The following is a 26101-nucleotide window of genomic DNA, read 5'->3' as shown; positions in this document are numbered from 1 at the left end:
GTGTATAGGTGTCTATAGACCAATAACAGAATACAATACAATACAACAAATATTTATATATACCGCTTTTTAACTAAAGTTTCCAAAACGGTTTACACAGATATAAATAAATAAATAAAATGGCTTCCTGTCCTCAAAGGGCTCACAATCTGAAAAGAAAAGAAGAAAAGAAACATAAGATAGACACCAGCAACAGCCACTGGAGGGATGCTGTGCCAGGGATGGAGAAGGTCAGTTGCTCTCCTCCTACTAAATAAAGAGAATCACCACTTTTAAAAGATGCCTCTTTGCTCAGTTAGCAGGGGATCCGAGCCAGAAGCTTCTGAGCCAAGATGGGTGACCTGGAGTACTTGGTTAGTAATGAAAACATAGATATAGTGAGTGTAACAGAAACATGGTGGAATAGTGAGAACCAGCGGGACATGATTATTCCTGGATACAAACTCTATAGAAGGGACAGGGAGGGAAGGATTGGGGGAGGAGTGGCACTGTACTGTATATCAAAGAAGGGATAGATTCCAATAAGCTAGAAAGCCTAGGTGGACCGGAATCCTCCACAGAATCATTAGGAGCCCCGGCATCTAGGAGACGACCAGGGGAGGTAGGGGGAAGCCTGAGAGACAGAGCTCCTCAGTTGTCTCTTTTGCTGTCATCTTCACTTTCACTTCCAGTTTCTCTATCTGACTCAAAGTCCGACGGGTGCACTTTCAGTAGATGTTTAGTGGGAGAAGTTACCTCCATCAGGTTGGTCCAGCTGTGCATGTCTGAAGCAAGACCTGATTTTGGAGTTGAGGGGCTGGAAAGTCTTGAGATTGTGTGTGTGAGCTGAATTTCCACATCCTGTTCTAGATACAGATCACTTCCAGAGTCTAAGGCTAAGCACAAGACCCCTTTTACTCTTGCTGGTGATCTTAAGTTTTGCATAACTGCAATAAGTTTATTTTTTAGCTGGAACAGTTCATCTTGGATGGGATTGTGAGGCTGCAAATTAGCTGTCTCTGTGGAGGAAGTTAGTAGCGCTTTGTCTTGACTGGAGAATTTATTGTGACTGGTTTTAAATACTTTGACAGATGGGCTATGAATCTCTTGGCCAGAGATAAGGTTTCTTAAAGGCCTTTGAAAAAAAAGACTCTCCTTGACACAACATTGTAAATTTGCAGGCAATGTGTCAAGCACATTAGTTTTGAGATCATTGCTGCATTTTTAAAGGTTGGAAAGAGTAGTTTCATATTCAGTCTGGATGGGAGATAGTAGATTGAAACTAATCCAATCATTTCTGGCTGTGAGTCTGAGAGACAAGACAATGAGTTAATAATTGCCTGATGACTAGCCCAGTTGCAATAATCGTATCTGGGAAATTAAAAGACAATTTGAGATGTTTGCAAAACTCTCTGAAAAATTGAGTAACTGTGGATTCCCAAAAGTCCTGAAGGTGCCTTACTCAGGCGGGGCGAGTGAGTCAGACACAAGGGGAGGGGCTAGTTGGGAGCTGATGATATCAACTGTATTTTTAACCCCCTGTTGGTTCTTTACGATGAATTGCTGGAAAACCTGCCTTAAGCTGTCCATTTTTTTCTACAATGTGGTTTAACCTGCCAAGGATAATGATTAAGGATTCCAGTGAAATTAAACAGGCATCACAGAGTTGCTGAGAGACTAGGTCAGTCAATGGGTGAGGGGTGTGGCTGGCAGCTATGGGGCCCCTGCCTTCCTGTCCTGAGGAGCTTCCCCGCTTGGCCCTCTGATGAGCCAGTATTGGAGGGGTTTGATTTATTATTTTATTTATGTATTTAAAATATTTATATCTTGTCCCTCCAGTACACTATTGCTCGGGGTGGCTCACAACAATAAAGTAGATACAATGTAAAATAAAAGTAATGAAATTAACCAAATTAAGTAAGCAAGCTAAAAGTCAGGCTTCAAACCACAACCAATATTAAGTTTCAAATTAAAAGTTATTTTAAAAGCTAAAAATTGAGAGTTATAAAAACTAAGAACTAAAGAACCTACCAGATATAACCAAAGATTGAGCATTACAAAGCCTCTTTTTAAAGATGTGTTTTTAGTTGTTTTTTTAAAACACTGAAGGAGGGAGCATGCCGAAGTGTGGAATGAGGGGGAAATGCCTTTTCTGAAAGCTGCTTTGTAATTACTTTGTTCTCATGGAATGGGAAAGTGTCTTTGCAAAAAGAGTGAGACAGAACTCAGGTTTGCACTGGTCAAGAAATGGTTAATAGAGTTTGCAAGTGTGGAATGGAAAATTCCTTGCTGAGTTACTTATCTGCCAAGGACAGACAGGGTGGGGGAAGAGGGTACGGGTGTTGCAAACTTCATTAGCATAGGCGTCGAATGATCGGCTTATTCCAAACTGTAACTGTTCTGTTTCTTGGAATGTGGATGTGTCTTCTCTTAATTTGCTTATCTGTCTGCTGAAGAACCGAAACTTAGGGCAAAGTCCAGCCTCAAGGCAAACACATGTGTAAATGTAATGAATTAATTGATCCCTCGGGCTGAATGGGGGACGCCCAGCTGTGTAACAATGCCAAGGTATAAAACCCCAAGGCACTGGGTATTTGGCGCGTCTTTCCTGGTAGGCCGCGAGGCACAGGAAAGAGCCACCAGCGCTGGTTTTGGTTCAATAAATGGTGACTATTGCTTCCTTCAATCATCTTTGTCTGTCTGGTTTGTGGTAACTGGGGTCTCCCAGGTAACATAAACTGGTGCCGTGACTCGGAAGGTCTGCTGGTGATTTACCTGCCCATCGGTGGCTACTTGGGGGTCCCTTTCTCACGTCGTGGGAGAGCAACCCTTCGGCGCCACTTCTCCCATTATAAGAAGGAAGGTTTTGACCTCCGGCAGCATGAGACCCAGACTCCCAAGTCCACCGAAGACGGGCGCGGAACGAGGCACACCAACGCAAGGGGTCCGGACAGGTGAAGTATTGGGAGTCCCAGGACGGGTAGGAGACCAAGGGAATAGCCCACCCTAGGTCAAGAGCCGCTGTGGGCAGAGGGCACTGCCTAAAAGCAGGACAGGCTCTGGGAGGAGGAACAACGGAGGAGTTGGTGTGAATGTGTGCAGTTTGAAAGTTTGGTGAGTGCAGAGGGGGACCCCAAAGGGGGAAACCCACCCTGAGTGTGGCCCTGCACTGGCAGAGGCGGGACTCCTGAGTACGTTTTCTGTCTCGGCGACGGGAGGAGAGCGGAAACTGGAGGTGCGAAGTGTGAATTTGTCTGTCTAAAATCCTTTTGTGCCTCACTGCGTGGATCCCTTACCTGCAGTCCGTTCCCCCCCCCACTTGTCTGTTTGTTCAGAGTGTAAGAGAGCACGCCTCTGGGAAAACAATGGGAGGGGAAGGGTTGATGCTGAAGAGCTTCAAGCCAGGCTTGGGGGGGCTCTGAGGGACTACAGGTTACAGAGTCCCGAGAGCCAGAGGCCCAAGCCTGCCAGGACCGTGTGAAGCACTTGGGGTTCTGTATCCCCAAGGCCAGTGGGAATTAGGAACACGGTAGGAAGGAGGCAGTTTGCTCTCTCCCCCAACTCAGAAATCAGGAAGGCAGGATCATTTTGATCCTGGCCCACTGAAGATGTTAGGAATCCAGAAGGCGTGGAACATAGGTACCAGGTTGGTCCCTGAGACCAAATGCCCTCCCCCATGGTTCAGGAGCTGTTGCAAGCAACAGGCAACCCTCTGAGTAGCCATGAGGGCAGAGGCCCAGGCAAGCAGGCTGGGACCATTTGCCCAGCAGAGATGGAGGTAAATCTCAAGAGGAGAAGTGCAAGTTGCAGGAGATTGGCACACATTCACTTGGAAAGGTGCAGAGAGGTAGAGATGTTTCAGGAGGTTTATTTGGTGCATGTGATGTAAAGGCTGGTTAATTGTTGAAAGGCAGATGGAAAGAGGCTGGTTTAAGGGAAGGAAAAGGAAAAGTGTGAAGTACTGAAGGTTTGGCATGTTGTTTGGAGTTGCTTGTTGTGAAGCCAGGAAGGTAATGTTTACAGACAGAAGGTGGAGAAGCAGGGTTGTAGGAGAGCAGAGAAGGAAAGCAGCAGACAGGGGAGAGGAGATAGAAAGGAAGTGGAAGGCGTGGTGGGACGGGAAACCGGAGGCCACCAAAGTCCTGATAGCGCAGGACGAAGCCGGGAGCCTTCCAGTAGGCTTGGGCAGAGAATGCCCAAGGAAAGGCTCATGGCCAGAGACAAAAGTTTAACTTTTGGCGGCCACCACTTCAGAAGGCATGGGTAAGTTGAGCAGGAGAAGGAACAGGTCAGGATAGAGAGGAGGGTCACAGGGAAGGAAAGGAGTGCCCCACGAGAAACCGGAAACTCCTGCCTGGGAGGTCGGTGGTCACAACAAGTCTGGCAGAAGGATGCCACAGGGACAGGTGTTGGAAGACCACCATCACAAGGGCCCCCGAGAGGCAGGAGCCAGGAGACTTTGTCAGCCTGGCCTCCCCAAGGAGGGCGAGGACAAACCGGTTACCATCAGCACAGGGGGCCAGAAGATGAGACACAGTAAGGAGATCTTCTGCCTGCCCAAGGTTGTTTGGTGTACCCAGCAAGTGGCTGTTATGCACTGCAGGGGCTACCAAAGGGGGGATGGCAGGAAGGCACAAGGCAACAGGAGGGCTGACCAGGCAGCCCAAAGAGTGGCTGAGGGTCTGCAAGCAGATCCAGCCCGACAGGGGATCCTGTTGTCCAAACTCACAGATCTCTGGGACTCACAGCACCCAGAACACCCAGAGGATGAAACCAGGATGGCTGAGTCACCAGCCAGGGACCAGGGCTGGTCCTTTCAGCCAGACAGCAGGCAGGCAATGCCCAGAGGGTTGGGACACACTTTGGTAGAACACTACCATCAGTCCACCCACAGGGGAAGAAATGGCCCCGCAAGGCTACTGCAGGAATCCCTACATGTCTGCAACATGTCTACTTAGGGGGAAAAAGCTTGTGCACGTTACGTGACATGTGCCAGGATAGGAGCCCGTTATGCTCCTTGGGGCTCAGGTAGTAGAGGCAGGCCTAATTGAGTATATCCAAATTGACTTACTGATTTCCCGGGGCAGGGACAGTTCACCAAGTCCCTGCATCTGCTCACACCAACACGGGGTGTTGACAAAAGGGAAGTTTTCAACGGAATGAAAAGAATGTTGATTTATAGACCATTTTGCTAGTGACTGTGTTTTCTTGGGGTTTATTTGTTCCGCTTGACTGTTTAACTTGCTCATGGGTTAAGCCCTAAACAGACTTAAATGTTATATCACAGTTTATTTTGTTTAAATGCAGTTTGAAATATGTAGCTGTTTATTTTGTTGTGTTTTTAAAATGATATTTAAAATCTGAACTTCCCTGTTTTCCATCAAAAATGTTTGTTTAAATGTTAACTGTGACTGATGCTAATTTCAGGGGAGCTGTGGGTGTGTATATGTGTGTATGTTTCTATGGGTGTCCAGAGATGCTTCTGTGAAGATTCTGTTCCTGAGAACTTTATTTCTGTTCAGTTCTGTTTCTATTAGGCTTTGTGTGAAATTCCACGTTTTGATAAAATGCAGAGGGTATTCTGCCTTTCTGCCTATTTGTTTTGCTGATGGGTGTTTTTTTTTGTCATATATGTGAGAGTGTTTTGGTAATTTGCTATATAGAGGCTAGGTTGTCTATATATGCTGAAGAAAGGGCGAGTTCTGTCCACTCCATTCTCCCAAATGTCTGATTGTGTGTGTCCTTGTCATTCAGATGCAATTGTTTTTGCCAAATGTGATTTTATACTGTAGTATTGGCTTATGGTGATTTCCTTATTACAAACATGTAATACTTTCTTGAGCTAAAGGGAGCTTGGAGAAAAGTTCTGTATTAATGTATACTTTTAATTTTCTTTACATTTTCTGTATGGCCTATGGCTGTAATGAAATTGCTTGACTAAAAAGAGGGGGCTCTTAGATTCCTCTAACTCTGTTTCAGTTGTTTTTGTATAGACTGTACATGGAAAAGTGTTTCCAACATGCAAATGCTAAATTATGACTGGAGTGTAGTCTCCTCACTCCCAATATTGAGTGAAAAGGAAGATCTCTGAATAGCAACTTGTCATTGTGGGTAAGAAGGAAAAGAGATTTTAAGTCAGATAGTCAAATGCAGTTATTGTTTTATATTTTTGTAATATGTATGAAATGTTTCTGCTAATTGATTTTGCTGTAAACTATTATCAATGGGTCTGAGGCTTCAAAATTTATAAATTCGTCCCACCGCCAGCCCTGCTTTGCCTTCACAGCAGCTGGATCTTGAAATTCCAGATCCCAGACATGAGATTTGGTGAAAGGAATTTTGTTTTGCCACTCCTGCAAGTGGAAGGGAGTTCCACAAGACTGGTTTGCATGTTATCTGGAAAACCTCCCAGTTTAATAGGAATCAAGTTTGTGTGTTGTCGTACAATCCGTACCCTGTTTTCACAGCTCCTGACTAGAGATTGGATAATGACTGTGTTTATCACAGGCTTCACTCCTCGGCGAGACTATGGACATTTTTCTTAATGATATCTTTTAACTAGGAAGCCTGTTTGTTTCATGAGACACTGGACCTCACGTAAGGGGTTTTGATCCTGTTTCAATAGGTATAGTATTTTTCTTGGGGGGCAAGGACTGTTTCTTTTATAGGTTTTTCTGAGGATATTGTTGCCCTACCAAGCTTGCTAGTGATGAGGCTGAAGATGGAGAGCTGGAACACTATCTACACGTGGCTGAAATGGGGACAGTGAAAATCCCAAAGGCCAGATGTCACTGACGAATCATGAAGTCAGATACATTGGATGGAGATTGATTGCCCTGACAGAAGTCTGTAAGTATGTAGGCAGCCAACGTAGTGGTTAGAGTGGTGGACTAGGACCAGGGAGACCTGAGTCTGAATCCTCATTCGACCACACTGCTGGGTGACACTGGGCCAGCTATTTAAACGGCCTGGCCTGCTTCGAAGGGTTGTTGTGAAAGAGCAGACTTATGCAGTACACCGCTCTGGTCTTTTTGGAGAAACAGCTGGATATTCGAGCACTGGAGCTTATGTTGTGGCCTCTCGAGAGACAAGACTGTTTGACCTGTCGGATTTTAATGCCTTTACAGTCACAAACCCACAAGGGGGTATGGATGTGAACATTATTATTTTCTCTTTTTGATTTTCATTGTTTTTGCCTCCTGCTCAGGATTGCTCATCAGGTGAAGTAAATGAGGACATTATCTTCTGTTTTGGACTTCGGGGGGAGAAAAGAGGGCAAGCAGGAAAACAAAAACATAAATTGGAAAGAAAATGCCAAAAGATCAAATTGAAAATAGCCTCAGGTTTATTTATTGTATTGGGCTACTCAGGAACTCAGTTTCAGCATGTTGTCCCTACCCAGGGGAGGGAAATTGGTAAAACATGCATCTGTCTTTTATTTCTAGCATAAGCAGGATTGCCTTGAACTGTCTCTCCCGAGAGGGATGTCTTTCTATTACAGACCAAAGCAGTGGTCAAGTGAAAGGAAGGGGAGCCTTCAGAGGATCGGCAGTGTGACAGACTGGGACTTATGGAATTGGCTCACTGGATCTAAACTGGTTGAAATCTGCGTTTATGATCTTTCCTATTGTTGTGTTAATACTGCTACTGTTGCCCTGCATAATACTATGTATAACTAGTGCTTTGCAATCCACTATCTCAGCGATAGTAAGAAAAGAAACTGCCCCCCATATAATGGCTATGTACCTCAGGAAGAGAAGCCATAAAATGGCTTCTAAGGGGGGAAATGTGGAATGAGGGGGAAATGCCTTTTCTGAAAGCTGCTTTGTAATTACTTTGTTCTCATGGAATGGGAAAGTGTCTTTGCAAAAAGAGTGAGACAGAACTCAGGTTTGCACTGGTCAAGAAATGGTTAATAGAGTTTGCAAGTGTGGAATGGAAAATTCCTTGCTGAGTTACTTATCTGCCAAGGACAGACAGGGTGGGAGAAGAGGGTACGGGTGTTGCAAACTTCATTAGCATAGGGGTCGAATGATCGGCTTATTCCAAACTGTAACTGTTCTGTTTCTTGGAATGTGGATGTGTCTTCTCTTAATTTGCTTATCTGTCTGCTGAAGAACCGAAACTTAGGGCAAAGTCCAGCCTCAAGGCAAACACATGTGTAAATGTAATGAATTAATTGGTCCCTCGGGCTGAATGGGGGACGCCCAGCTGTGTAACAATGCCAAGGTATAAAACCCCAAGGCACTGGGTATTTGGCGCGTTTTTCCTGGTAGGCCGCGAGGCACAGGAAAGAGCCACCAGCGCTGGTTTTGGTTCAATAAATGGTGACTATTGCTTCCTTCAATCATCCTTGTCTGTCTGGTTTGTGGTAACTGGGGTCTCCCAGGTAACAGAAGCTCTTCAGGGAGGGTGTTCCAAAGCCGAGGGGCCACAACCAAAAAGGCCCTGTCTCTGCCACCAACCGGATCTCTGTTCGTGGAGGGGCCATGAGCAGGGACTGAGATGATGAGCGGAGGGCCTGGCAGGTTCATATTGGCGAATGTGGTCTGACAAGTACCCTGGCCCCAAGCCATGTATTTATTTATTTATTTGATTGATTGATTTCTATACCACCCTTCCAGAAATGACTCAGGGGAGTTTACACAGAGAAATAATACATAAATAAGATGGATCCCTGTGCCCAAAGGGCTCACAATCTAAAAGAAACATAAGATAGACACCAGCAACAGTCACTGGAGGTACTGTGCTGGGGGTGGATAGGGCCAGTTACACTCCCCTTGCTAAATAAAGAGAATCGCCACGTTAAAAGGTGCCTCTTTGCAACGTTAGCAGGGGTTGCAACATTAGCAGGGGAGGTTAGCATGTAGAGCATTAATGGTCAAAACCAGCACCTTGAATCTAGCCTGGAAACGGACCGCTAACCAATGAAGCTGCTGCATTATGGGTGTGATACTCATGAAGTGACTTGCACCCATGAGCATCCTTGCAGCAGCATTCTGGACCAGCTGAAGCTTCCAGACAGTCTTCGAGGGCAGCCCTACGTAGAGTGCATTGCAGTAGTCTAATCTGGATGTTACCAACACATGTGTGACTGAGGTCAGGTCCGACTTCTTATAGCTGCCTTCCAGCTTGCATGAAGTGGCCTCCTTGGCTGAAGGGGAGGGAGATTCTGTGCCCAGAAATGTAAATCTATTCTTGGTACTCACAGTACTCACATCTCCCACTGCTGCTTCTGAGGGGGAAAGAAAAACATTGATTTTCATTTGCTTCTTCTTTCCAATGCATCCTCCACTTTCGTCGGCAGGACTCTTGCTGGCAGGGCTCTTGTGAGATCTTTTTCTTCCACCTGCGGGGAGGCAAGCCCCTGGAAGGCATGCCCAGGAGGGGGAGAAAAGCCCAGGATGGGGCAGGAGCTCGTCAATTGAGCTGTTAACCAGTCACCATCTTGGCTCCTAGCCCTCTGATTCTAGTTGTTGCACAATTCTGCAGAGAAAGGTGATCAGAGAAAATGATCAGAGAAAAGTCACATAAATACAGCCTGTTTACTTATTTAGATTTGTAATAAATAAATATGTTTTATTTAGAAAAAGACAAGTGGCATATAATGGAAGCAAACGGGCACTCCTACAGCAGGCAGAAAGCAACATAGCCCCCTGGCTGCATCCCTAATTCCAGCTAACGCCAGTCAAGAAACCCTATTCACATGTGTTAACTATCTGTGTACAGTCCAGTGCATTCATGAACAGATCAATCAATCATCTTTATTACGGTCCAAGACCAGCATAAGATAGTACAGAGAATCATAATTAAAAGTAATCACAAAGCAGTATGGTCATCATGTTGCATTAAAATTATAATAAAAATACTAATTGTTATAAACCATAATTACTTTTTTTTTAAAAGCTACTCTAAAATTATAGATAAAATAATGCATTCACTGGGATCTTTCTGTATGTGCCTTCCACTACAACGAAGGGGAGGACATGACATCGGGCAAGGGTAAACATCCTTCTGTGGCTTGGGGTTTCTAGCTGTGACAGATATGTGGCGGGGAAGGCAGAGTATCTGAGGCTTTCCAGGGATAGGAAGGTTGGGACCCTACCTAGGTAGGGTCAGCCTGGCACTCAGTGTCCATTATCCTCTTTTTGATCGCTGCTTTTGCCTGATCACGGCCCATAGCAAGTAGGAGAGGGGGAGAAAAGCCCAGGAGCAGCAGTTTAGATCACACGGCCCTTTCCCAAGAAGACTGAAAACTGTTCTGTAAGGTCAGGGGGGCCAGGCTCTGAGGGTTGAGGGATAGCTTAACCCAGAGGTTAAGAATTGACAGCTACACTCTGGCCTCAACCTTAATCATGCCCGCTTCCAAGCGTAGGGCAGCATTTGAGAAACAATGAGGGACTTGGAGGGCCGCTCTTAGAAACGTGGACTCACTCACTCCAAAGGGGCAAGATTGGACAGAGGGGCAGATTGGGCCCCATAGAGGAGTTGTGCCAACGCCCTGGCCTCAAATAGTTTGAGCACTGCAGGTATATATTGTCGCCCTCTGGTCTGAAGGAATTTAAGGATAGCAATGGAGGTCCTCTGGGCAGTGAGAGCAACATGGTTACAGTGGGCCTTTCTTGAACCGGAGGCATACAGGACCTCACCCATTTATATTTCAGTGGCAGGTCTTGGGTGAAAGCCATAACTTTGGTTTTTATGGTGAAAGCCATAACTTTGGGTTTTTAAAAAAATAATTGATTTCTTGTTGATCATTTATGCAATACTGAGCTAGGGTCGCTAACGCTCTTCTGAGGCCTATCAGTGTCCTAGGTAGAATTGCAGCATCGTCAACATAGAGTAGGGATGATGAGATGCTTCTATCCACCAGCTTGGGGGTGGGGGTGATAGTCTGGGCTACTGATGTGTCTCAGTATGACATTGATGAAAAAGTTGAAAAGGAGCGGGTCCAGGATGCAGCCTTGTTTGATTCCCTTCTGTGTTGGGACAGGATTCGTGAGGTGCCCTTATGGGTTGTACCTTACCTTGAGGGTCATGTCGGCATGAAGGATATGGATCAGGTAGAGCAGGTGTCCAACTTCTCCCATAGCTTAACTCAGGAGATGGAATCGAAAGCAGCCTTGATATCAATGAAGGCAGCATAAAAGGAGGTTGAGCTGTTAGAAAAATATTTTTAAATGAGGTGCTGAAGTACCAGGCATTGATCAGTTGTGGATCTACCCTCTCTAAAGCCTGCTTGTTCCTCTGCAATCAAATTTTCTTGGTCTAGCCTGTCCTTATGTTTATCATGCAGTAGTCTAGCATAAAGCTTGCTGATGGTGTTGAGCAAGCTGACAGACCTGTAATTGGCAGGGGCATCCTTCCCCCCCCCCTTTTTGAATATAGGAACAATAATTGCCAGTCCCCAGTCCTTGGGAATTCAGCCATGGGTGTCAATATAGGTGAAAAGCGATGCCAAGACTGGAACCCACCACTCTTTATTGTTCCTTAAAAGTTCCAGGGGGGTGAGATCTTCCCTGGGGTCCATCCCTGCTCTGGTTTGGGAAACCAGAAATCTCAATCTTGGCCATAGTGACCGGTGGCCACCCCAGCAAGTCCTCCATATCCAGAAGAGGGGAGCCACCATCCACAGTGGAGTCTTCATACAGCTTCTAAAAGTGCCTTTCCCAGACCTCTGATGGGCAGCTGACTGGGCCAAACCATTGCCACTGTGGTGGGTCATGATGCACCAGAATAGAGCTGAGTCCTTTGTTCTGCTCGCCTGGATGAGTGGTGACCAAGTGGCCTTCATTGCCTCTCTCTTCTTGCATACCAGTAGGTGTTTATATTGCTTCTTAAGGTTGAGGAGGTGCAGGAGGGCCATTGCAGCATTGATTCCCATGCTGGATTTATGGCTATGGTAGGCAGAAACAAGAGCTTTCCTGGGGTCAACACAGTCCTTGTCAAACTATGATTTGGATGGGCACACAGGCCACTTTGTGGGTGGATCAGCCTTGCGGATTGAAAGCTTTTGGAGCACACGGACTAGGGATTTGTATGTTGTCAGGGGGCCACGGGAGGGATCCGCTGATGTTAGGTCTAGCTGGTAACTCTGTAGGGTTTCCTCGGCAAGGAGCTGCTTCATTCTTTTATCTAACTGGGGAGTCCATTTTGCATGGCCCCTGGCTTGTCCTGCAGGTAAGATTGTGGGTCTCCATATGGAACTGCTGATAGGGAGGCAGTAGTTGAAGACAGATTGGGAAACGGTCACTGTCCATGTGAGGTATTACGTCAAAATTCTCGGCAAAAGGTAGCATGTTCCAGGAGATAGCAATGTAATCAATGGTACTAGTTTTGGAGCCAGATAAGTAAGTATATTTTCCTGGACGGCCATTTAATATATGGAGGATGAGCCTGGCAGTTGATTTTGCAAGGCAGAAGCCCTCATAGTTTGATCTTTGGTCCTTAGAGAGGTGGGAGAGGGGTGTGTTCTTGGACTCCAAGCAGGGTGGTGGGAGCTGGTGTCGGGAGAATAGAGTGTAGTCAGCATTGAAGTCACCCCGCAACACCACCAGGGCATCCGGGTTGTCCAGAAAGAGGTCAACTGTGTATTGTTCGAATTCAGCCCATGAAGCGCTGATTTTGGGTTTCCGACGCTGTGGTCGGAGATATGTATCGATTATCAGCAGTGAGCCGGGGCCCAGGTGAAGTAGTATAGCCACAGCAGCTTGTTTAAGCAGAGTGAGGGGTGATGTTGTTGCACACAGGGAAGTGGAAACAAAAATCCTCAGGCCACCTTTAAGTCTCCCTTGGGCTGCTCCGGTTATCATGCCAAGAAGTTCAAGCTCAAGAAGTCTGTCTGGAGCAAGAAGAGTAGTAACACTGTCGAAGTGTGGGTCTGAGGCAGGGAGCACTCCAGGATGCATGTCTGGCAGGGCAGAGCAGCTGGCCGTTACTAAATTACTGATTTCCCTTCCCCTGTAACTGTTTCCACTTCCAAGTGCTTTGCCAACTCTCAGGCCTCGGGGAGCAGCTCCAACGACCCACAGGGTCTCGCCTTGCTCCTCTGCAATGCCAGTTCAGTTCAGAATAAGACCAAAATTGTCCACAATGTGATCATTGATAAGGGAGCTGACCTGGTATGTATAACTGAGACCTGGTTGGGGGGAGGCGAGTGGTCCAGTGTGGGCTCAGCTTCCCCAACCAGATTACTCTATCGTGGAGCAGGCTAGAGGAAGTGGCCAGGGTGGGGGGTGGGGGTTGGAGTGGCTGTGGTCCATAAGAATTCCATTTCTCTTACCAGGGCCCTGTGAGACAGTTGACATATTGAGTGCATATTTGTGAGACTGGAAACTAGGGATAGATTGGGGATTCTGTTGGTATACCATCCACCCTGCTGCCCAACTGACTCCCTAACTGAGCTGACGGTTCTGGTCGCGGATTTGGTGTTAGAGTCTCCTAGACTTTTGGTGCTGGGGAACTTCAATATCCACTTTGGGTCTGGCTTGTCTGGTGCAGCTCAGGTGTTCATAGCAGCCATGACAACTATGGACCTATCTCAATTAGTTTCTAAACCAACTCATGTTGCCAGCCACATACTCAGTTTGGTCTTTTGTTCAGATTAGGGGGGTGTTCCATGGGTGGGAGATCCAGTGGTTTCCCCATTGTCATGTTAAGGTTGGTTTCACAGCTGCAATCCACCCCTGCAGGGGTGGTTTTAGGATTGTCCATCCAAAAAGGCTGCTGGACCCAGTAGGATTTCAAAAGGCCTTGGAGAATTTTGATGTTGGTGCAGCTGGTGATTGTTGATGCCCTGGTGGGAACCTGGAACAGGGAACTCATCAGGGCAGTAGACATGATTGCTCCTAAGTGTCCCTTCCGACCTGCTTCAAAACAGGACCCTTGGTATGGACCTGAGGAGTTGATATACTGAGGAGTTGCGGGGGCTAAAGTGGTTGGGTAGGCGACTAGAGCGCAAGTGAAGGAGAACTCGGTTCGAATCTGATAGGATACCGCATTTGACCCATTTGAAGACTTATGCAACGGCAGTGCGTGCAGCAAAAAAGAGATTTTGGTCTGCACGCATTGCGACTGCAAGTCCACGCTCAGCAGAGCTATCCCGGGTTGTGAGGAGTTTAGTTTCTGCGCCTTCTATTTCAAATCAGTCCCCAAGGCTGTTCTGCTCTAATACTTTTAATGGGTTCTTTGCAAACAAGATCTCCTGTATTCAGGCCGACTTGGGCTCCACTGTTTTTGCAGGGTCTATGGAGAAGGTGTCCTGCAATCTCTCTTGCAGTATTAGATTGGATCAGTTTCAATCTGTGACTCCTGAGGATGTGGAGAAGCTGCTTGGGGTGGTGCGGCCTACCACCTATTCTCTGGAGCCTTGCCCGACTTGGCTGCTTCTATCTAGCAGGGAGATTGTTGGAGGTGGCCTAGTTAATATCATAAATGCATTGCTGGTAGGGTGCCTCCTTGTCTGAAGAAGGCAATGGTTAGTCCACTCCTTAAGAAGCCTTCCCTGGACCAATCTCTCTTGGTTGGGCAAGGTGATTGAGAGGGTGGTGGCCGACCAGCTCCAGGCAGTTTTTGAGGAAACTGATTATCTAGACCTATTTCAAACTGGCTTTAGAGCTGGCTATGGGGTTGAGACAGCCTTGGTCGGCCTGATGGATGACTTTTACCAGGGAACCAACAGAGGGAGTGTGACTCTGCTGGTTCTTCTGGATCTCTCAGCCATTGACCGTGGTGTCCTTCTGGATCACCTGGAGGAGTTGGGGATAGGGGGCACTGCTTTGCAGTGGTTCTGCTCCTATCTCTCGGGTAGATTCCAGATGGTGGAGCTTGGTGATAGTTGCTCCTCAAAATGGCTCCATTCTGGCTCCCCCAGGGCTCCATTCTGTCACCAATGCTTTTCAATATCTACATGAAACCACTGGGTGAGGTCATCAGGATATTTGGTGCTGGGTGTTATCAGTATGCTGATGACACCCAAATCTACTTCTCCTTTTCATCTTCAGGAAATTTCACTCATTCTCTAAATGTCTGTCTACAGGCAGTAATGGGCTAGATGAGGGATAACACATTGAAGCTGAATCCAAGCAAGACAGAGGTGCTCATTGTGGGGGCTCAGAATCTGAGGGATGAGTTAGTTCTTACTGTGCTGGATGGGGTTGCACTCTCCCAAAAGGAGCAGGTGCGCAGCTTGGGAGTACTCCTGGACCCAGGCCTCACCCTGGTATCTCAGGAAGAGGCCATGGCCAGGAGTGCTTTCTATCAGCTCCAGCTGATTTGACAGCTTCGTCCTTGAAGAGAATGACCTCAAAACAGTGGTGCATCAGCTTTTAGTCAAGCTGGTAACCTCCCAGCTTGACCATTGCAATGCGCTCTACGTGGGGCTGCCTTTGTAGTTCGAAAACTTCAGTTAATTCAAAATGCGGCAGCCAGACTGGTCTCTGGGGCAACCTGGAGAGACCATATTATGCCTGTCTTGAAACAGTTGCACTGGCTACCAATATGTTTCTGGGCAAAATACAATTACTTTATTACCTTTAAAGTCCTGAACGGCTTAAGTCCGAGTTAGAGAGTGCCTTCTTCTGCATGATCCCCACCGCACGTTAAGGTCATCTGAGGAGGTCCGTCTCCATTACCATTGGTTCGTCTGGTGGCAACTCAAAGGCGGGCCTTCTCTATAGCTGCTCCTGGGCTACGGAATGCACTCCCAGCATAAATCCTTAATTTGAGTTCATTACTCAAAGGGCTTTCAGGAGAGCCCTTTTAACCTATCTGTTTGGCCTGGCTTTCCAGGGTTTTTAAATTACTGTAAACTGCTTTAAATTGTTTTAAACGGTTGCCCTGGTTTTCCAGTGTTTTTTTTAAAAAGCTATTTGAATGTTTAATTGGTTTTATTCTGTTTTTATAGTTTTGATTTTGTTAACTGGTTTTAATTGTTTTATCCTGTTGTAAACCATACTGAGCCATTTGGAAGGGCAGTATATAAATCAAATATATGATATGATATGATATGATATGATATGATATGATATGATATGATAATATAATATAATATAATATAATATAATATAATATAATATAATATAAAAGGTGCAGCCTATCCCAGCCACAAATTCCCAAGAACAAAATTCTGCAGAAGTAGCAAGGCAGCTACCATGGCGATGGTTTGGCAGCTCAAGTTGCTAAATCACCACCCCTTAGGATTCAACCAGATCAGCTGAACTACAACTCCTGTCATCCCCAACTACAATTTATTGTGGTTGGGGATGGTGGCAGTTGTAGCTGAGCTGTACAATGAGGAACTGTGGTGGGTACAAAAGCCAACAGGAATATACAAAAAACCTACCTCTATGTAATATCACATAAAATGCATTATATCTTGAACTTAAGAACCTAGTATTTATTTTCACTATGTATCCAATAGCCTGAATAAAACCAATAATCTGAACTTGCATCAATTCCAATCTAAAATCTACATAAAATCACAGTAATACATCCAATGAAATGTGACTACATTGTCACACCCTCGGTCTCAGATAGTGAGGAAGAAGGGGAAGCTGACGGCTGAGGAGGGTCCGGCTGGTGTTTCAGAGCAGGTACAGCAGTCTGGGGCAGCAGAGACAGCGATTGGCAGACTAGAGGATGAGCTGTGCAGGCAACCCCCACTGACTCCACAGCAACAGTGTGTCACAAGATGAAGAGCACAGCTGGAAACTATCAGGAGAAGTAAATGCCTCTTGCAGAAGGCTAATAAACCTTGAATCCCTGCCAGCTGAGAGTTATCAGCTTGGACTATAAAGCACGTCAACAGCTTTCTGTTAGCTGCTGGACGACAACATTTGTCAACCCTCGTGTTGACAGCTTTCAGCCCGATCCTGATATAGAGAACTATTCCGAGCCGTGTTTCGTTTCTGCAGCCCAGTTTGTATTGTGGACTATCTTCCTGGACTTCCCTTCTGGGTGGCCAGATTGCTGACATACATGAACCAATCATTCTTCCATTATTGCCAAATAGTTCCACAAAGTTCATGTGGAAAATAATTCTTCCATTATTGCCAAATAGTTCATTTCCCACAAAGTTCATGTAGAAAGAACCCACTGCTGTTGTATATAGTTGACTTTATCAAAAATTATTGCTCTTAGCTGGTTCTTATTGTTGGAGTTCATCTGAAGAATGCAGATTTCTGTGTAGCTTGTTAATCAAGTGGTTTGTATATTCCAGTTGTAGCTGAGCAACATCTGGAGTACCACAGCTTGTAAACCCCTGACCCAGATGAACACATTAACCCCCTTTCCCTTTCATTAAGCTGAATAATTGAGATGCTAAGTCCCTGAGCAGACTGGACTCTGGAGTACAAACCTTGAATTGAAATCACTAGCTTTGAGCATGCTTGTGTGGGACAACTGCTATACTGCCCTGTTGCTCTCAACAACCCGAAGCCTTGGGATACTCTCAGTGTCAGACTTACACGAGATTCTTCTTGTGCTTTGTCTGAAAGCTCCAAGACCCCTGAGCCCCAAGACCCCAGAGAGATTCCTAAGTGGTGTTCTCAGATAGAAGCCTTTGAAGGTGAGTCCTTCACATAGCAGGCCTGTGACTCATGAGCTAATGTGTTTCATAGCTGCTGCCTTCATAAATACAAAGTAATGTATGTTTGTCTAGCTAAGACTTTATTCCAGGAACTCCATTTTTTCCTTCTCCTTTCCCTCCCTTTTATTTCTGACTCCACCCCACCCACCACACACACACACACACACACACACACTCTCTCTCTCTCTCTACAGGAGGCCTGCTCAACTTTCCCCCCCCCCAGCTGTTTTGGGACTACAGCTACCATAATCCCCAGCCACAGTGGCCAATAGCCTGGGATTATGGGAGTTGTAGGCCAACATCTTTTATGGGAGTTGAAGATGAGCAGCCCTGCTCTACATGAATCCCACTAGAACAAAGTTCTAATCAACAAAACACAAAGGAAGACTAGGAAGAATACAACACTAACCCTGGTGTTTGCCTGGAAACCTCATTGTTCCCCTTGCTTGCTTTCCCCCCTTCCCTGTGGGCTTCAAACATGGGACATCAAACGAAGAAAAAGTAACAAAAGTAAACAAAAAGTCTGTTTTGTTTACCTTTTTTACCCCAGGCATGTGAGAAACTGGGCCAGGGGTGTAGCTAGGGGAGAGGGGGCCTGTGTTCATCCCTCTCTCTGGCGGCCACCCCAAAATGAGGGAGATAATGAAGAAAATAGGGAGGAGTGGATCTGGAGGGCCCTCAGAAGCTGGGGGCCCGTGTTCTTTGAACCCTTTTGCTCAATTATAGCTACGCCCCTGAACTGGGCATATTCCACTCCCACTGCTTTTGTCTCTTGTTTGCTATCACAAACTATTTCACATCCTTTGTTAAACATATTGTGTCACAAAAAACTTTCTCTCTTCCAATCCTTGCTCTGTCTCCCTCCCGCTCTCTCACCCCACTCCCCACTGCCCCTTTTGCCAACATAGCATAACCATCACTCCTGCCACCAGTCCTTCTTACTATAGTTTCAGAAAATCGTTTGTATTCCTTGAGCTGCCACTAAACACTTCAGTTTGTACTATGCTGCTGTTATGTCATTAAACTTTGGCCCAGTTCATATGTAATGGGAAACTGGAGGTCCCTTCACCTCTGGTTCCCATACCTGAATGTACAAACCCGGGCAATTACAGTTAAACCAAAAAATGGATCCGTGGTTTCCCTCCCCTAATTCCATTTTTCACCTTCAGTTTGTAATAAGTTTCACCACTGTAAACCGTTTTTCAGCGGTGCCAGAGGTACTTCCAAACCCGGGAGCATAGTTTGCCTTCATCACAAACTGGAGCTGAAGGAGGAAGCTCCTCCCTCACTCCAGCTGCTATTGGCTGTGTGGGCTGTCCTTCAGGAAAGAAGGAAGCCCACTCAGCCAGCTCCCCCACCTCTTCAGACTCACTGATTACAGAGAGCCTCCGGAGTGTTACGTCTGAAGAGCATGTGTGTGCCATTGGACCCACAGTTCTGCATTACATATGACCCAGCTTTGTTTCAGAAGCCTTGTTAGATTTGTTCTGGGTGGCAGTATCAAGGCAGTGTGTGTGCACATGCATTCAGGGTGGGGCCTTCCTGATCCAACCTGAGTGGGATCTAAAATTAACTGAGTCGTCATCAAAAAATGTGTGAGCGTGTGCACATGCTCACACCTTAGAGGGAACACTGCTTGTATCTGAGTCCATTGCTCCTCTGTCTGCCTGTGTCCAGACAGTGATTCCTTATTATGTGCACTTACAAGGTTGGTTTTGAGAGCTATATTTAGAGCTAATTTGACTAGTAACTCTAGTCCAACCATAGATTTGCATGTGGGTAGTGTGCATGTGTCAGAGTAGGTGTGGAAACAGTACAGACATCTGTACAGACGGACAATGTAATGTCTATTCATGTCCCATTAATTTCAGTGGGAGTACTCAGGATTAATGTAGTCTGGATGTCAACCACTGCATGGGGAAGGAGACTGTGACTGCTCACAGGGTTTACATAGAAACTCTCAGGGTCGAGTCACACCTTACATTTTATTATATTATTATTATTATTATTATTATTATTATTATTATTATTATTATTATTCAATTTCTATACTGCCCTTCCAAAAATGGCTCAGGGCGGTTTACAAAGAGAGATAACAAACAAATAAGATGGCTCCCTGTACCCAAAGGGCTCACATTCTGAAAAAAAGACAAGATAGACACCAGCAACAGCCACTGGAGGTACTGTGCTGGGGGTGGATAGGGCCAGTTACTCTCCCCCTGCTAAATAAAGAGAATCACCACGGTAAAAGGTGCCTCTTTGCCCAGTTAGCAGGGGTTTTAGATGTACACCTAAGACATTTGTGAGGGAACAAACAAGGCGGAAACGGTGTCAATGCAGGACCTCCTGAACATCAGAAGTAGTGGTGTGCCCGAACCGGTCCGGCAGCCATTCCAAAGAATGGCCGAACTGCCGGACCGGTCCGGCCCTGCCTGGTTCGGGTCCGGGTGGGGGGTATGCCTTTAAGGGCGGGAGGGCTTGCTTAGCCCTCCCGCCTCCTTGCCCCCGCCAGCGCCCGTATTTAACAGTATAGGGGCGCTGGAAACCAGCCGCCCCCCCGCCGCCGCCGCCGCGGCGAAATAACTTCCAAGGCCAGCCAGCCCTCCCTCCCTCCCTCCCTCCCAGCTAGCTGCCCGCCCGCCCGCTCACCTGCTCGCTCGCTCACCGGATAAGAAACGAGAGGAGCTCCGGCACAGAGCTCCTCTCGTTCGGAAGGCCTCCTGCAGAATGGTGGTTTGCGCGCGCGCGCGCATGCGCGTGCCGCAAAGCACGCCGTTCTCCGGAGGCCCGGTCTACCCGGCCCTTTCCCAGCGGGTAGACCGGGCCTCCGGAGAACGGCGTGCTTTGCGGCGCGCGCATGCGCGCACACGCAAACCACCATTCTGCAGGAGGCCTTCCGAACGAGAGGAGCTCTGTGCCGGAGCTCCTCTCGTTTCTTATCCGGTGAGCGAGCGAGCAGGTGAGCGGGCGGGCGGGCAGCTAGCTGGGAGGGAGGGAGGGAGGGAGGGCTGGCTGGCCTTGGAAGTTATTTCGCCGCCGCCGCCGCGGCGGGGGGGCGGCTGGTTTCCAGCGCCCCTATACTGTTAAATACGGGCACTGGCGGGGGCAAGGAGGTGGGAGGGCTAAGCAAGCCCTCCCCGCTCTAAAAACAAGGCCCCCCTTCGGTGCCGGTCCGGACTTCTCCGGACCGTGCACATCACTAATCAGAAGGGTGTGTTTATTTATAGAGTACAAAAGAGGTGGTGCAAATGTATAGGGAGAGAGCGTGGAAAGAGCGGATTGGTTCTATTTTGCCACAGTATAGGAGGAGTGCTTATCAGGGTGCGACCGCCACATTCCAGTATGGTATGCCAGTCCTGGGTGGGGTGTTTACCCTTATCAGCCTACACATTTGAAGTTTCTGCTACAAATGTCAAGTGCGGATGCAAAAAGCATGTGCTCGTGAACCCATGTCATACAAGGAGGAAGCTGGCATTGGCTGTAGCTCCCTGTTCATTGTGACATCCTGGGTTTGCCACAGAGCAGTGTGTGTGTGGAAAGGCTGTCCGTAGTGAGTCAAATCCTCTATATTGGGGAAATTTTATTCATGGTTAGCAAGATTTTGCTATCTATCTTTTTACCTATTATGTTTTTTTCAAGTTTTTTTTAAAGGTAGAATTTCAAGGCTGTGATTTCCCCTGATTGCTTATTTAAATAGTATATTTGTAATGAAGGCCTCTGCTGCTGCAAATACATGGGTTTGTGAACTGCCTTACCAAAATTTGTGAAAGAAGAATAAACAATGGTGGAAAAGCTAGAAGGCATTCCTTGCTTCTTCTTTCAAATAAACTTCAGTTTACTTTACAAAGTGGTCTTGCTGCATTGTTTCTGAGGGTGGTAAATGAATAACCTCCCTATGAGAAGTAGGTTACTAAGACTGAGGTACAGAGTGGCATTTAAAAACAGGGATGAGTGAGTGGTCTTATGCCTCAGCAGCATAAATCTGACTGTCAGAGATCTGAATGAGTTTGCTGGTGTCCTGATTCAGGTGAAGCCTTTTAGTCTGAGCCAATAGAAATGCAACTCCAGCCCCCACTGTTTGTTGGTCTTCACATGAGTGAGCGGGTGGAGAGATAAAGAAACAGAAACGGTGACTGTGTGCATTGCGTGGCTTTAGAAAGCTACTTTTTCTGTCAGGGACTTGGGCAACACAAACAACAGCTGTTGCTGCTCTTCAGAAACATCTAACAAAATGCCCTTCCAAAATAGTTCTTCAAGAAGCCGAAGGCATAATCTGATAGTAACAGGGATCATGGCTCTGCTTGTTATATTAGTTGTTGTTGTTGTGTTGGCTGCTGTGCTCAGTCCTGGAAGAGAAGAGAACACCAGCTCAGACGTACGGCAGTGGAGTGGCAATGGAACCACCAAGCACCTGCGAGAAATCATCCTGGGGAGATGTTATAACTATATCACTACAGTGAACCCCGAGCTCAAGTAAGTAGCAAGAATAAGATTTCATGAATGATATAAGCAGGGTACAGGGTATCTTCTGTGGTGTATTCATCGGTAAATAGGAAAATCAGTGAGAGAACTGGATTGCAATTATTGTAGAGTAAAATGTGAGTTTTAAAGATGATCTTGCTCTGAATTAAAAAATAAATCAATCAAAAGCTCACATTGAAACCTAGCTGGATAAACTGAATCTGACTGCCCCCAGTAAGCATGGTTGCTCATTCTTTTTCCTGAAGAGGATTGCTCTGTTATGCACTGCATGGCATTAGGACTCCTGTGTCTTCAGTATCTGCATGATCAAAATGTATTTCACTTTTCCCAACTTGCAGTGATGGGGAAAGCTCTTCCTGTTGAATTTTATCTTACTACTGAAGGCTTCTGTGCTTTATCTTCTGTGCTCTCCAAGCAAAAGATTGCATTAAGGACTGGAAGCAGGAATTTTAAATAAAACTTTGCGGACGGCGGGTGGTATATATAGCATTTAAGGTTGCCTGCCTGTGTGAGTATTTATGACGGAAACTGGATCAAGGATGAATTTTAAAATAATAATGTTTAGTATTTTGTAATGCTATGGAGTGTTCAGAGTACATGGTGTACAACAGCTCACTGATCTTTACAACAATCCTGTAACGTAGGTCAGTGTTTAACTGACATAATTGCAGGTAGGATCTGAGGCTGAAAAACAGTGAACTACCCAAGGTTCTTTAAGTGTCACTGTGGAGAAATGCTTGACTAACAAGCTGCTTTGAATCCCCGCTGGTATGTTTCCCAGACTATGGGAAACACCTATATCAGGCAGCAATGATATAGGAAAGTGCTGAAAGGCATCATCTCATACTGTGCAAGAGATGGCAATGGTAAACCCCTCCTGTATTCTACCAAAGAAAACCATGGGGCTCTGTGGCCACCAGGAGTCGAAATTGACTTGTCGGCACACTTTACCTTTACCCAAGATAACCTAGTAAGCTCATGGCAGAAGTGGGATTGAACAGGAAGTCACTGGTTCCTGGTTCAGGGTTCAGTTTCTTACAGTGCAAAATGTATGTGCGTACTCAGTCAACCCAATTAACCATTTCCTCAGCAGTTTCTTAAGTTTTATTTAGTTTGAGGAGAAAATAATCTCACTCCATGGAGCTCATTGCACCAGCTCCTAGCAAATACCATGATGGGCCTGAGACAACTCTACTTCTTTAAACTTTTTTTTGAAAATGTGTATGTTTTAGTATTTTAAATTCTAAACTGCCTTGAATGCTTTGGTGGAAAGAAGTTTAAATATAACTTCTTTCCTCTCCTACGTGCACTTTCTTGGGAGTAAGACTAACTGAACACAATGGGACTTACTTCTGAGTAAACATGCACATGATTGCACCATCTAACACTGGCCCAGGGCTTGGTGCTGAGGGGCAATAAAACAAGTTAACACACACTCCAAGTTTGTAACTGATCATTTGATAGTGCTTGAAGGCCTGTTGCAAAAACAGCCTTATCAACCTGTTGTAGTCAGAAGAGAGATAAAGTGTCCCTGACTTGAAAGAGGAACTGCCCCCAGGAAGACATCCAACCTCCCCCTATGTCTGCACATCCAGCTTTTCTCATGTAAAGAGATGAGGACATAAAGTACAATGCTCTGTGTAGAATATGGCTTTCTAAGCATCAGAATAATCAGCTACTAGGAAAAACTATCTTTGTTCTATGTTTAAGTTTCCTGTTGTTCTCACTTACTCAACTCCCCTATCACACCTTTACCTCTCTTTTTTGTTTTGGCTTGTGGCTGTAACATTAAAGAACTTGAACTTGAACCTTTCTTTTGTATTTTCTTTGAGGCCTGTGACCAACACCTTCATTCACTCATCAGCATGCTTTCAAAAGGAAGGTTAGTCTTCTTGCCCAGCCCTGCCTATCAAATGTGTGCTTGCCCTGTTTAACTATGAAATGGGGGTTGAGGGTTGTGTATTTTCCTCACTATGCTTGGCTGATTTAAGCAGTTTCCCCCCTTGCTGTTTCAGTTCAAGGACTTGTGGGGAAAGGGGGTGGGGAAGAGAATAGCATAAGACAGTGAGTGTGACAAGGTAAGGGTGGGGGTTGATCCCCTCCGTTCTTTTAGTATGAGAAATAAGGCTCCGTACCCCGCTTTTTATAGGGTAAGAAAACAAACACATGATTAACAAATAAACAATTGGCCTGAATATCTAGTTTGGTTCTATCTCTTTATTAATTGTTTTGTTTTACTTGATTTTGAGTTCCATGGCCAACACCTCCTAACAATGAATGCCTCATAGACTATACTTTGTGGGAGAGAAAAAGACTTCTTTGTTCTAGGTTACTGGCTTTGCTTCAAAAAACGAAATGCTTCTGACTTGAAAATTCTTGGCCAAACTTTCTTTGTTCTCCATCTTGTTTGTCTCTGTGTGACATTCTCTATTCAATTTAAGGAATTTCTAGGCTCTGCCATTGACCCTGTCTGGGCTGGGACATCTTGCTGAGACACTTGGTTTCAAAGTTACATTAATATGTATGTTGTCATTGTAAAAATTATATCTGTTTAAATCGAGCTCAAAATGTTCTTAGTGTACTTGGGAAGCTAATGGTTCCCATCACACCCATGTTAACCTATAAGCTACTTCTGAAGTTCCAGCTGAGAGTTAGTTCATACAATCAGCAGGAAAATGTGACAAAGATTTTATGGTCTGAACCATTTCAGGCTACAGTCTGGAGTGCTGGGAGGTAATTGCATATTTTAATGTTCTCCCACAAGTTGGGGGGTGGGGACCAGCCTCCTTCCGCACAGACAAATGGCATGTCACGCAGGGAAATTACTTCTCATTACCAGTGTTCCCTCTAACAGGGATTTCCAGATGTTGTTGACTACAGTTCCCAGAATCCCCAGCTGCAATGGCTTTTGCTTGGGGATTATGGGAGTTGAAGTCAACAACATCTGGGAATCCCTGTTAGAGGGAACACTGCTCCTGACATGTTAACATTAATGGACAGGATGCATTTTTTGTTTGAGAGATGGTTAAAATTATTCTCTTCTCTAAATGCTACCTGAAGTAGTAAAGGTAAAGTGTGCCATTGAGTCAGTGTCAACTCCTGGCATCCACAGACCCCTGTGGTTGTCTTTGGTAGAATACAGGAGGGGTTTACCATTGCCTCCTCCCACACAGTATGAGATCATGCCTTTCAGCACCTTCTTATATCGCTGCTACGCGATACAGGTGTTTTCCATAGTCTGGGAAACATACCAGCAGGGATTCAAACTGGCAACCTCTGGCTTAGTAGTCAAGTCATTTTCCTGCTGTGCCATTAGGTCCAGCAATAGTTCTATCATTTCATTTTTTGCTTGTGTAAACTAGCAACAGTGGAAGTATGAGTGAGTTGTGTTCCTCAGGACTTTCCTGAACTGGGGTAATGCTAATTCCATCCTTGAAGTGGTGCATGCCGTATAATGCAGGGTGAGACCCACAAACACAGGGAAAGAGAACAGTTTTTGTACTGGCACAGCTGGATCTGAAGAATCCACAGAGACTCCTAACTGTGTTTAAATTTTAGTTTAACCTTATATAAAATAAGAAAAATATGGTAAAACCTAATCATGCTGGATGAGGAAGCTGGGTCCATCCTCGAGATGGAGAATAAAGCCATATGAAGAGCCCTGCTGGATCAGACCCAAGATCAGGCTCTACCTAGACCTTTAAAAGATAGGGAATAATACTGATTCAGAAAGTAACTAAAATAATATGAAAGATCCAGAGTAACTATAATATAGTCCTAGATTAATAATATGTATATATTAAATATAAATGGATATTTTAATAATAAAAGTTGATGGTACTTAATAGAAAAGTTTAAACAAGGGCTTTTTAAAAATCATCTGACTGGGGAGGCTTCAGACGATGGGCCCATCAGGAGTACACACCAGGAGCACCATTTTGTGGAAATAGCTTCCCCACTTTAATGCATCATGATCCCACAGGTTCTCCTAAAGGACTGTCTTCCAAGAGCAATGGGTTCAGTGCCTTTCTGACCATTAGAAACAGTCCTGTA

At 45.7% G+C, this 26101-nt stretch overlaps 1 protein-coding gene and 1 long non-coding RNA gene across 4 annotated transcripts in view; one reads left to right on the top strand and one right to left on the bottom strand.

Moving 5' to 3' along the window:
- The window catches only part of LOC128326527 (uncharacterized), a 139490-nt gene that overhangs the window by 23147 nt on the left and 90242 nt on the right, over window positions 1-26101 (bottom strand). The window lies entirely within an intron of this gene.
- LOC128326526 (ADP-ribosyl cyclase/cyclic ADP-ribose hydrolase 1-like) overlaps window positions 21531-26101 on the top strand; it is a 49333-nt gene continuing 44762 nt past the window's right edge. Inside the window, exon 1 of the mRNA XM_053253496.1 lies at window positions 21531-22039. Within this exon, the coding sequence (XP_053109471.1) occupies window positions 21798-22039 (242 nt within the window). The 5' untranslated portion in view covers window positions 21531-21797. The remainder of the gene's footprint in view (window positions 22040-26101) is intronic.

This window comes from Hemicordylus capensis, chromosome 5 (assembly GCF_027244095.1).
Source record: "Hemicordylus capensis ecotype Gifberg chromosome 5, rHemCap1.1.pri, whole genome shotgun sequence".
Lineage (NCBI taxonomy): Eukaryota > Metazoa > Chordata > Lepidosauria > Squamata > Cordylidae > Hemicordylus > Hemicordylus capensis.
This window is presented reverse-complemented; position numbering and strand designations above follow the sequence as displayed.